The 12640-nt window shown below is 41.0% G+C and overlaps 1 protein-coding gene across 7 annotated transcripts in view; it reads right to left on the bottom strand.

Annotated features, from left to right (window-relative positions):
* LOC127568157 (girdin-like) overlaps nt 1–12640 on the bottom strand; it is a 138196-nt gene that overhangs the window by 116388 nt on the left and 9168 nt on the right. For all 7 annotated transcript variants that reach the window (XM_052011575.1, XM_052011579.1, XM_052011576.1 and 4 more), the window contains exon 3: nt 6819–6927. In XM_052011575.1, coding sequence (XP_051867535.1) covers nt 6819–6927 — 109 coding nt within the window. The remainder of the gene's footprint in view (nt 1–6818; nt 6928–12640) is intronic.

The raw sequence follows: 12640 nt of genomic DNA, 5'->3' as shown, positions 1-12640 counted from the left end.
GCTGTGGAGGGAAATAGTCAATGATTCGAGTTGAGACCCTTCATCTGGACAGAAAGATATAGGGTACACGTCAGACAGACAAGTTGGTGTTGCGTCCATCAGATCTGTGACAGACAGGTCAGTGTGCTCATTCCCAGCCCCACACCAACCTGTTTATCTGACATTTTCACCAGCTACGATGTGATCCCTATTGGCCACATCTTCCCCTCCCCATCTCTTTCTGCATGGACCACTCTGAGAGTCCATTTCACTCATCCTTCCCCCTCCCTAGGTACTTCCCCCTGCAGCTGAAGGAAGTATAACACCTATCCTTGCATCTCCTCCCTCACCACCATCCAGGACCCTAAACAGCCCTTCACAGGCACCTCCTCCAGCCTTGCTATTGCATTTGGTGTTCTCGACACGGCCTCCTCTACATTGGCGAGACCAAGCACAGACTAAGCAACTGCTTTGCCAAACACCTGTGCTATGTCTGCCATGACTATCTGGAAATCCTGGTTGTGAGCCATCTTAATTCACCTCCTATTCTCACAATGACCTGTCTGTTCTTGGACTCCTCCACTACCAGAGTGAGGCTAAATGTAAACTAAAGGAACAGCACCTCGTATTCCCCCTGGGCAGTCTACAACCCAATGGCATGAACATAGTTTTCTCCAATTTCAAGTAATGTGTTCCTCTTCTGTCCCCTTTCTCTCTCCTCCTGATCCTCCCAGCTCCTCCTACAATGCCCCCCCCCAACCTTGTTTCTTTCCCCTCCTCCACCCATTCCATCTGTCCAATGCCCACACACTCCTCCCACTGGGGCTCAGAACCCACACACTCCTCCCACTGGGGCTCCTCCCCTTACTGTTACCATCTGCCCACCCACCTCCTTTACTTGGTTCTATGTTTTTTTCCTTTCCCCATTAGATTCCATCATCTACAGCCCCTTGTTGCCTCCACCTATCACCTCCCATCTTTGTCACTATTTTCACTCTTCCTTCCTCTATCTGCCTATCACCCCCCTCACCTGGTTTGTTTACCAGCTCTTGCTCCACTTCTTCCCCTCAACTCTTTATACTGGCCATCTCCCCTCTACCTTTCATTCCAGATGAAGGGTCTCAACCTGAAATGTCAAAAGTCCATTTCCCTCCATGAATTTTACTTAAAGGATATTTTATCAACTACATGATAAGCTATGCAAGTTCTCAAAGATGCCATGAGCAATCTTCCTGTACTGCTACAGACAATGCAAATAGGGTTTCCAACTTTGGATATACCTAGGTTTCATGAAATGACAGCCCATGTCCATCCTCCAATAGGTCAAATAATAGCACAGTGGCACAACTAGTAAAGCAGTTGCCTCACAGCTCCAGTGACCTGGATTCGATCGTGTCCACCAATGCTGCCTGTGTGGAGATTGCACATTCTCTCTTTGCCCGGAGGAAACTCACATGGCTTGATGATTAGCAAGGACTTGGTGGGCCAAAGAGCCAGTTTCAGTGCTGTCTCTCTCTCTCTCTCCATCTACCTACACATATTCACTTGGTGCACCATCTTGTTGCCAGGCCTGAAGAAGTATAGTTATGAGGAGACTAACTAGGCTGGAGTTGTTTTCTTTGAACAAAAAAATAGAGGGGACAATTGATTGAAGTGCATCAAATTTTCAGAGGCCTTGACATGAGTGAACAGGAATTACCCATCTTCCTCAACCGAGGAACTAGCAGAGGGACATATATTAAAGTAAGTACTTAAAAAAGATGAAAAGGCAGTTGAGGTAACCATTATTTACTCAGTGAGTAATGGGAGCCAAAGACTCACTGCCTTAAAGAGGAGTAGAGGCAGAACTCCTTACCACACTTAGGTACTTAGATGACTACTTGAAGAGCCAGAGCCTACATAAACTAAGTGTTGGGAAGGGGATTCACCCATTTTTGAACAGCATAGACACAAAAAGTCCAAAAAGCCATCTATTGTACTGTAATTATTTCTGATTTGAACCATATTTTGAAAGTGAAAAGATCATACAAATCCATACTATTTTTGTAAAATTGGCAAATTTACTTGGAAGTGAAAGAGAATAGAAAACAAGGCTAGTTGATGTGCTATTTTTCATGACTATAATTGCTTATAAATGTTGTTGTATTCATGGGAACATTAAGTGATGGAGAACAGGAAGCACTTCAAGCCCATTACAAAATTAGAAACTTACCAGAGATATTTACCAACACTATTTATTCACATACAGTGACATGCAAAAGGTTGGGCACCCCTGGTCAAAATTTCTGTTACTGTGACTAGCTAAGCGAGTAAAAGATGACCTGATTTCCAAAAGGCATAAAGTTAGAGTTGACACATTTCTTTAATATTTTAAGCAAGATTACTTTTTTATTTCCATCTTTTACAGTTTCAAAATAACAAAAAAGGAAAAGGGCCCAAAGCAAAAGTTTGGGCACCCTGCATGGTCAGTACTTACTAACACCCCCTTTGGCAAGTATCACAGCTTGTAAACACTTTCTGTAGCCAACTAAGAGTCTTTTCAATTCTTGTTTGGGGAATTTTTGCCCATTCTTCCTTGCAAAAGGCTTCTAGTTCTATGAGATTCTTGGGCCGTCTTGCATGCACTGCTCTTTGGAGGTCTATCCACAGATTTTCGATGATGTTTAGGTCGGGGGACAGTGAGGGCCATGGCAAAACCTTCAGCTTGTGCCTCTTGAGGTAGTCCATTGTGGATTTTGAGGTGTTTAGGATCATTATCCTGTTGTAGAAGCCATCGTCTTCAGCTTTGTTTTTTAAACAGACATTGTGATGTTTGCTTCCAGAATTTACTGGTATTTAATTGAATTCATTCTTCCCTCTACCAGTGAAATATTCCCTGTGCCACTGGCTGCACCACAAGCCCATAGCACGATCGATCCACCCCCGTGCTTAACAGTTGGAGAGGTGTCCTTTTCATGAAATTCTGCACCCTTTTTTCTCCAAACATACCTTTGCTGATTGCGGCCAAAAAGTTCTATTTTAACTTCATCAGTCCACAGGACTTATTTCCAAAAAGCATCAGGCTTGTTTAGATGTTCTTTTGCAAACTTCTGACACTGAATTTTGTGGTGAGATGCAGGAAAGGTTTTCTTCTGATGACTCTTCCATGAAGGTCATATTTGTGCAGGTGTGACTGCACAGTAGAACAATGCACCACCACTCCAGAGTCTGCTAGATCTTCATGAAGGTCTTTTGCAGTCAAATGGGGGTTTTGATTTGCCTTTCTAGCAATCCTACGAGCAGTTCTCTTGGAAAGTTTTCTTGGTCTTCCAGACCTCAACTTGACCTCCACCGTTCCTGTTAACTGCCATTTCTTAATTACATTACGAACTGAGGAAACGGCTACCTGAAAACGCTTTGCTATCTTCTTATAGCCTTCTCCTGCTTTGTGGGCATCTTTATTTTAATTTTCAGTGTGCTAGGCAGCTGCTTAGAGGAGCCCATGGCTGTTGATTGTTGGGACAAGGTTTGAGGAGTCAGGGTATTTATAAAGCTTTGAAATTTGCATCACCTGGCCTTTCCTAACGATTACTATGAACGAGCCATAGCCCTAACAAGCCAATGAAGGTCTGAGACCTTGGTAAAAGTTATCTGGGTGCTCCTTTCCTTTTTTCACTAATTGTACAAAACAAAAATAATACACTAATCTTGCTTAAAGTGTTGAAAAGAATGTTTCATCTTTAACTTTATGATTTTTGGAGATCAGTTCATCTTCTACTCAATTAACTATTCACAGTAACAGAAATTTTGACCGGGGTGCCCAAACTTTCGCATGCCACTGTACGTCTTGTATCAGTGGTACGCAATACTTATTGCAGGGAGAGCCAATCGGACTCATTTACATGTCTTCATCCAGGTCATTTATGTATATCACAAACAGCAGAGGTCCCAGTACGGACCACTGCGGAACACCACTAGTCATAGATCCCCAGCCAGAATAAGTCCCATCAACCACTACCCTCTGTCTTCTACGGGCAAATAATACCAAATCCAAATGGCCAATTCACCATGGATCTCATGCATCTTAATCTTCTGGATGAGCCTACCATGAGGGACCCTGTCAACAGCCTTACTAAAATCCATGTAGACAACATGCATGGCTCTACCTTCATAGTTAGTTAGTAAGACATGACTTTCCTCACACAAAGCTATGCTGACTGTCTCTAATTAAGCCATCGTTTTCCAAATACTCATAAATCCTATCCCTAAGAATCTCTCCAATTGCTTCCCTACTACTGACTCATCGATTTATAGTTTCCAGGATTATCGTCATCTCCTTTCTTGAACAACAGAACACTGGCTACCCACCAGTCCTCTGGGACTTCACCTGTGGCTAGAGAGGACAGAAAGATCTTGGTTGAGGCCTTAGCAATTTCATCTCTCGCCTCTCTCAATAATCTGGGGTATATCCCACCAGACTCTGGGGACATCAAGTCATTCTTTAAGAGACTCAACACTACCTCTTTATTCATCTCAAAATGCCCTAGCATATAGTACTCTCCATACCGATCTCACTATCTTCCATGTCCTTCTCCTTGATAAATGCCAATGCAAAGTACTCATTTAGGATCTTGCCCACATCCTCCACCTCCAAGTGAATGATCCCTCCTTTATCATTGTATGGTCCTACCCTTTCTCTAGTTATCCTCTTATCCTTTATGTATAGAATGCCTTGGGAGTCTCTTTAATCCTACTTGCCAAGGACTTTTCATGGCCCCTCCTGTTCTCCTAATTCCCCTCAAGTTCTTTTCTAGCTTCTTTATAATCCTCAAGGGCTCCATTTGATTTTAGCTTCCTAAGCCTTACATACGCTTCCTTTTCCTTCTTGACTAAATTCACCACCTCTCTCGACATCCAAGGTTCCCTTACCCTGCCATCCTTGTTCTTCCTTCTTACTGGAACATACCTGTCCTAACTCTGTACAGTTAGTCTTTAAACACTCTCCACGTCAGATGTGGGCTTGCCCAAAAACAGCTGTTCCAAATTAACTCTCCCTAGTTGCTGCCCAATACTCTCGTAATTTGCCCTGCTCTAATTTAATACTCTCCAGCAAGGACCATACTTATCCTAGTCTATTGCTATCTTAAAACTTAAGGAGTTGTGGTCACTGTTACCCAAATGTTCTCCTACTGAACTCATGGGCACTTAACCTACATTGGCAGTTTAGTGCAAGTAGATGGCTCACCAAGACTGAAGAACTACTGCACAAGTCTGGGCTTGCTTGCATGGCACATGCTGTGCACCAGAGACTTAAGGGTTTCATCATCATTTATTGAACGTGGCTAAATGCCTTAGTCAAGCTCTGCCTGCATGAGCCACACGGTCTGCGTGGTGAAAGTACTCCCACAGTAGTATCAGTACGTTAGTTTCTAGGATGTTGTTCCAGCATTGATGAAGGAACATCAAAACATTACCAAGCTTGAGACCAAGCATGGAAGGAAATTGAGTGGCATTCTAATCTCTTGATGTCCTTACTCATCTACAGAGTGTTGACCACGGGATTTTATGCTGTCCAAAAAAAAACCGTTGTGGGTTCCTGTGTTGCATCGTGTAAATTCCTATGCTTCAATCTGATATTGAAGAAAGGAGTGAATTTTAAGGAGAAGGATGTGGAACCAATGAAGTGTGTTTCTTTGCCCTTACTTATTAAGCTTTGAGTGTTCTTAAAATGACAGGCCAGCAGAGATTATTGCAATACACTTCTAAATTGACCTTTGTTGATTTTTATGTATGGAGGAGTGTTGCTCACCACAGAATATCCAGCATTGTTTACAGTATTTACTTGACTTGTTCAGGTTAGTTTTTAGATCAATCCACAGATAGTAAGATTGAACATAGAACAGTACACACCCTTTGGCCGACATTATTACGCCGACCTGTCAAAGTTTCATAGAGACGAGGGTTGGAGGAACCCAGTGGGTCAGGTAGCATTTGTGGAGGAAAATGGACAGTCGACGTTTCAGGTTGAGACCCTTCACCTGGAGCATTTGCGTCTCTCATGTCTCCATTTCATTGAGACGCTATTCCTCTCCCTTTGCCTCTGCGTCAAGGAGCTTCTCAGCTTCAATAATTTCAAACATTGATGGGAGAGCTTAACCAGCTTCTGTCCTCATGCCTAGAGTTAATTAACGACAGAAGTATGTTGTTAAGCTCTCCCATCTGTGGCTAGCCTGTTGACCCCTCTTCTCCTATTACCTCTGATCGGTTCCTTGAACCCCCCCCCCCCAAACACTCAAATCCCCTCATCCCCTCACTCAACTTCTTTCTTTTGAAGCCACCTCTGGAATAATCACCATCTCAAGTTGTGGTACTGAAACATTTAGGGGAGGCAGAACAACCACGTTAGAGAGAAATGAAAATGTGCCTTAAACTAAAAGATTATGATAAGGAAAGATGGGAGCAGTCTCAAAGAGAGCACAAAACCCAACACTGACTCATTGGGCCATTTGTCTGTCATTTAAAATAGCATTTTGAAAATCCTAACTCTAAAGCCTTTGGTCATTTGTTCACCAATGGAAGAGGTAGAGATGAATGGGGAAGTAATGCAAATCAGGCAACAGAAAAAGTGTCTGCTTTACAATCCACTTAATCTTTTCCCACAATGTTTTAATTCAAGTAATCACTGAAGCAAATGCTTTAATTAAAAAAAGTTCTACAGAGTTCAAACCACACTTTCAATTCAAGTCTTCAGTAGCTTCAAACAACATATTCATTGAAGATATCAAAATTGGAATGAAGAAATACAAGGAAGTTCTAAGAAAACAGATTAGAAGCATCAGATTTTTGATCTGATCACTTACCTGATAATACGACTTAATACTGTGCACCAAACAGGATAAATTTTGGATTCGGAGTGACACATCATTGTTTATTTTCTTGTTCAGTCTTTGATTTATTGATTTAGGATTGCTGAAAGACAACCAGCAGAAAAATTAAAATTAAATATTTTGTTTAGAAGACACAAAGTTCTAAATCTGAAAGAATCTCATGAACGTTGTTGGAAATTAAATCACTTGGAGCTAAATTACTCAATGATTGTCACAGAGCCCAAAGGTGGAGAGGGTAGACAGTTGTAACTTGGTCCTTAAAAGCATTTCAAAAAGAAACTTAAGATGTATTTGAAAATGAAAAAAATTAAATTAGCTACTAAAGCAAAACATTTTCTATAGGTCTATACAAAATTAAAAGGCAAAACGTTTTCTTACTGATCCTTGAAAAATATTTATATTCCATTATTATTTAAATATTCATGTGTGTTCATAAATTTTCAATTTCAGCCATATATATTTTCAATGATCAAGCATCCATAGCCAGCTGAGGTAAAGAATTCCAAAGATTTCAAAAACTTTGTATACAGTGGTTATTCCTCATCTCTAATATTGATGGTCAGGTCCTTTTAATTTGACTTTGCTCTGGGCTAAAACAAAAGTCTCTCAGAATCTAACTTATCAATCACCCTCAAAATAGTGTCTTGATATGATTCAACTCTTGTTCTTTCAAATTACAGTGACTATAGGCCTATCTTATTTATGGTCACCCCACAAGACAAGTTCATCCATTGCAGGAATCCAATGTACCCAAACATCATTGAACCACTTGATACACTGTCAGTTTATTATTTTGCTCATAAAAAAGTACCCCTTTAAATGGTTCCCCATGGTAGGCTCCTCCAGAAAGTCATGAGGCATAGGATCCATGAAAATTGGCTTGCCCACAGAAGGCAGAGAGTGGTAGTAGATGGAGAATATTCAGCCTGGAGGTCAGTGACTAGTGTGTTCCACAGGGATGTGTTCTGGGACCCCTGCTCTTTGTGATTGGATGAGGAAGTGGAAGGGTGAGTTAGTAAGTTTGCAGATGACACGAGGGTTGGAGGTGTTGTGGATACTGTGGAAGGTTGTGATTACAATAGGATGTAGACAGGATGCAGAGTTGGGCAGAGAAGTGACAGATGGAGTTCAATCGGGAAAAGTGTGAAGTGATACACTTTGAAAGATCAAACTCAAAGGCAGAACACAAGGTTAATGGCAGGATTCTTAGCAGTGTGGAGGAACAAGGGGATCTTGGGGTCCAAGTCCATAGATCCCTCCATCTTTGCCGCTCAAGTTAATAGCTGGTTAAGGCTCCGTATGGTGTGCTGGCCTTCATTAGTCGGGGGATTGAATTCAAGAGCCGTGAGGTAAATGTTGCAGTTCTATAAAACTCTGGTTAGACCACACTTGGAGTACTGTGTTCAGTTCTGGTTGCCTCATTATAGGAAGGATGTGGAAGCTTTAGAGAGGTTGCAGAGGAGATTTACCAGGACACTGCCTGGATTAGAGGGTGCCTTAACCACCCTATCAACTTGAGTGGCAACTATGGAGGGATCGATGGACTTGGACCCCAAGATCTCCCTGTCTTGAGGAAAGGTTGAGTGAGTTAGGGCTTTTCCCTTTTGAGTGACAGAGGGTGAGAGGCGACTTGATAGAAGTGTATAAGATTATGAGAGGCATACATAGAGTGGATAGCCAGCAACTTTTTGCTAGGGCGACAATGGCCAATAGCAGAGGACATCTGTTTAAGGTGAGTGGAGGAAAGTTTAGGAGAGATGTCAAGAGATAGGTTCTTTGGTGGGTACCTGGAAGGCACTGCCATAGGTGGTGGTAGAGGCTGATACAATGGACTTTTAAAAGACTCTTAGATAGGCACATGGACGTAAGAAAAATGGAGGGTTATGGGCTGTGTAGGAGGGAAGGGTTAGATTGATCATGGAGTAGGTTTATATAGGTTGGCGCAACTTCGTGGGCCGAAGGTCCCATACTGTGCTGCGCTGTTCAATGTTCTTAAATCTAAGATTCTAATTTTAAAATAAACAGATATGTGGGTTAATCAAAAGTTTAATAACTTGAAGGAAACAAAGGGTGAGATTGTAGTTTCATTGTTTTTCACCCATGGTCAAAAGCCAAAAGGCCTCCTCCCAAGGTGCCCACAATCACAGAAACCAAGTTTTAGTTAATTAAATTCACCCCCATATTAAGAGCATTGGATACATAAAAAGCTATGGGAAAACAGATTGGAAGAGCTTCTACAGATATAAAAAGGAGTAACTTAATCACTGTTACTTGAGAAAAAGTTCCTTAGATCTGTATGATCTGTATCGTTGGGTCTTCAAGGAAGTGGCTGCAGAGATGATATCCACCAACATTTTCTAGAATTTGGAGGCCTCGGAGAATTGTAAAAATTGCAAATGTAACACCACTATTTAAGAAAGGAGGGAGGTAGAAAGCATTAAACTATAGGCCGTCAGCCCAACATCTGTCATTGGGAAAACTCTGAATCCATTACTAAGACAGCAACAGCAAGATATTTAGAAAATCATAAGACAAACAAACTAAATCAATATTGTTTTATTAACAAATTTGCTAGAGTTCCTCGACAATGTAACAATTAATGTTAATAGGGAACCAGTAGAGCATTTGGATTTCTAGAAACATTTACTGGAGTACCACATAAGGGGTTACTTAATACAATGCAGAATGAGGCTACTTAGTTTATCAGGTCTGTGCCAACCTACCTAAAGCATTCCCATTAATCCTATTCTTCCCCTCCTTACCGCACAAGAGCACATGGGGATGCGAGGAATATATTGGCATGGATGAAACATTGGCCAACTAACAGGAAATGGGTCATTTTTGGATTGTCGATCAGTAACAAGTTTGATGCCAGGATCAGTGCTGGAGCCTCAACTATTCATAATCTATTATTAATGACCTGGCTGAAGGGGCCACATACACTGCAGCCAAATTTGATGATACAAAGATAGGTGGGTTAGCAAGTTATGAAGAGGACAAGAAAGAGCTTACAAAGAGATATAGATAGTGGACGAGTCGTTAACAAATGCAGTGTGAGGTTATCTACTTTGGAAGGAAAAGTGAACAAAAATGCATATTTATATGGAGAAGACAACAGTTATGCCATAAAAGAGATCTAAAGGTACAAGTACATGAAACTCAAAGGGTTAGCATGCAGGTACAGCAAATAATTAGAAAGGCCAATTGCAAGGGGTATAGAGTTTTAGTCTTCACGTTTAAGAAATGATCTACTTTCACTGGAGGCAGTGCAGAAAATTTTCACTATGTTGATTCCTGGGATTAAGAGGTTGACGCAAAAAAGGTGGCTGAGCCAGTTGGATCAATAATCACTTGAATTTAGAAGAATGAGAAGTGATTGCATTTGAATAAATTAGATGTGTGTTCAAATACATCTGAGGGAAATTGACAGGGTGGGTAGATGTTGAGAGGATGTTTCCCCTATTGGAAATATCTAGAACTAGGAGGCAGTGTTTCCAGAATAAGGGGTCAGGAATTTTATCCCTCAGGGAATCATGAATCTTTGGAATTCTCAGTGTGCTGTGGATGTGGAGTCATGGAACATATTCAAGGTGGAGCTAGGCAGACATTTGAACAACAAGGAAGTTGAGAGGTATGTGGGAATGTGGCGTTGAGCCCAATATCGAATCAGCCATTATTTTATTAAATGGTGAAGCAGGCTCAAGGAACGAATGGTCTAACCCTCCTTGCTCCTGTTTAAGTTCTTATCAAACTGCGCTGCGACTCTAGTGCTGAAGACTTGTATGCCTCTTGAACAGCTGTTCCTGCTTATCTGCAACACTGATATTTGCAACAAAGCTGAAAATATCTATCCTGATAAAGACTAGTCCAAATTTAATCAATGAGTTACCACAACATCAGACCAGTATCAGCAATGAAGGGTGGCCTTAACAGTGCTATCAAATGATGCTTAGTCACCAATAACCTCATTAATCCATGTTTAGATTTCATCCAGATCATTGCAGCTTTGTCCAAACATGGACTAAAGAGCAGAATTTCAAAAAGGCAAGGCAAGAGTGAAAGTCAAAAATAATTCATATGCTAGAAATCTGAAACAAAAACAGAAAATGCTAGCTACACAGCAGATCAGGCTGCATCTGTGAAAAGAGATAGTTTAACATTTCAGGTCAAAGACCCTTCATCAGAACTAGGGAAAAAGTCTTTGACCCAAAATGTTAAATAGTGCTTCTCCTTCCACAGAGGCACAGGGTGAAAGTGACTGCCCTTGATACCACAGTATTTGGCCAAGTGTGACATCAAGGAGCTCTGGTAAAGTCAACGAGCATCAAAAGGAAAACATCACTGGATTGTCAAGCATCACACAATGTGACTGGTGAAGGACAATCACTTCAAATCCAGGAGACGTGTCTGTTGCCCAACTAACTTCAAGTCAAGACGACAAGGTTACATGTGGGATGATACAAGGTAGATGACATTCATAAGTACCAGGCAATGACATCTCCAACAAAAGTGCATCTGATCACCTAGCATTAATACTCAACAGCATTATCATTACTATCCCTCCATTATTGATGTCCTGGGGATTACCATGGACGAATCATATAAATACTGTGCGTATAAGAACAGGAATGAAATGACTTATCCTGTGGTTTGCCCAACAGCCCTCCCCCCTCCACCCCATCTTTCTATATCTTCAAGGCACAACTAGGAGTGTGATGGGGCGCTATTTACCCTCAGCATCCACCACAGCCACACCATTGCCACAGGATTTACCATTTACAAAATACATTGCATCAACTCAATTTCTTCAATAACACATATCAAATTCTCACCCTCCAGTACTTCAAAAGATAATGACACACAATGCATGAAAACTCCACAACCTGCTAGTTCTTCTCCAAGTGACATAAACAACCAAATAGAGAGTGTCTGGCTTCTACTACTACAAATGAAAAAGTTATGATTGTTATGACTCACATCAATTTATTCTGCAAGTTGCAGAGTATGACTTTGGTTTTCAAATGATTGGTCTCCAGCTTTCAAAAACAAAATGTTAAAATTAGATGTGCCACTGGCTGCAAAAACATTTGTCCTTAACAAATTTTCCTGAAAGGTGCTAATGCACTGTAACAGGACAAACTGAACATGCATGCCTATATTCCATTACCTTTTAGAACTGTTTGTGTGTTCTTCATTTCAATTTTTCTACGTTTATCCGAAGTTTAGCATTTATATCTACTATTCATCTCAACAACCACCATTATGAATGAAAATTAAACAGGTGAAATTTCTTCAGTCTTTGGAAATCTCTTCCTCAAAGACTGGTGAAAGCAGAATTTTTTTTGAGGCAGATTCTTGAAAAATGAGGTCAAAGGTTACAAGTAGGTAGGCATGTGGACTTGAGGTATCAGCCAGCTAGGGTTTGTTCTGTGACTGTGCTTGGGTGAGTGATGAATGTGTCTTAAAGGTGTCAATGGTTATCTGGATAGTTTTCCTCTTCACCTGAAAAAGCTCCATTTTGCAAAGTACAGCATTTTCCATCATACCATCACATCCAATTCTAGCTCCATTTTGGAATCATCATCTCTAAAGACGGTTATTGCTTTCTCAATATGGCAGAGCCCTTCCAACAGCTTTTCATAATATATCGTTTCGATGGTGGTGACAGCAATGGAGGTCAAAGTCAAGTTTATTGTCATATGCACAAGTGTAATGAAAAACTTACTTGCAGCACTATCACAGGCACATAGCATCATACAAACAACATTCACAAGAAAAACTCAAATTATACACAA

Source organism: Pristis pectinata, chromosome 3, assembly GCF_009764475.1.
Source record: "Pristis pectinata isolate sPriPec2 chromosome 3, sPriPec2.1.pri, whole genome shotgun sequence".
NCBI classification, from domain to species: domain Eukaryota; kingdom Metazoa; phylum Chordata; class Chondrichthyes; order Rhinopristiformes; family Pristidae; genus Pristis; species Pristis pectinata.
Note: the sequence above shows the minus strand (reverse complement) of the source record. Positions and strands in the feature narration are given on the sequence as shown.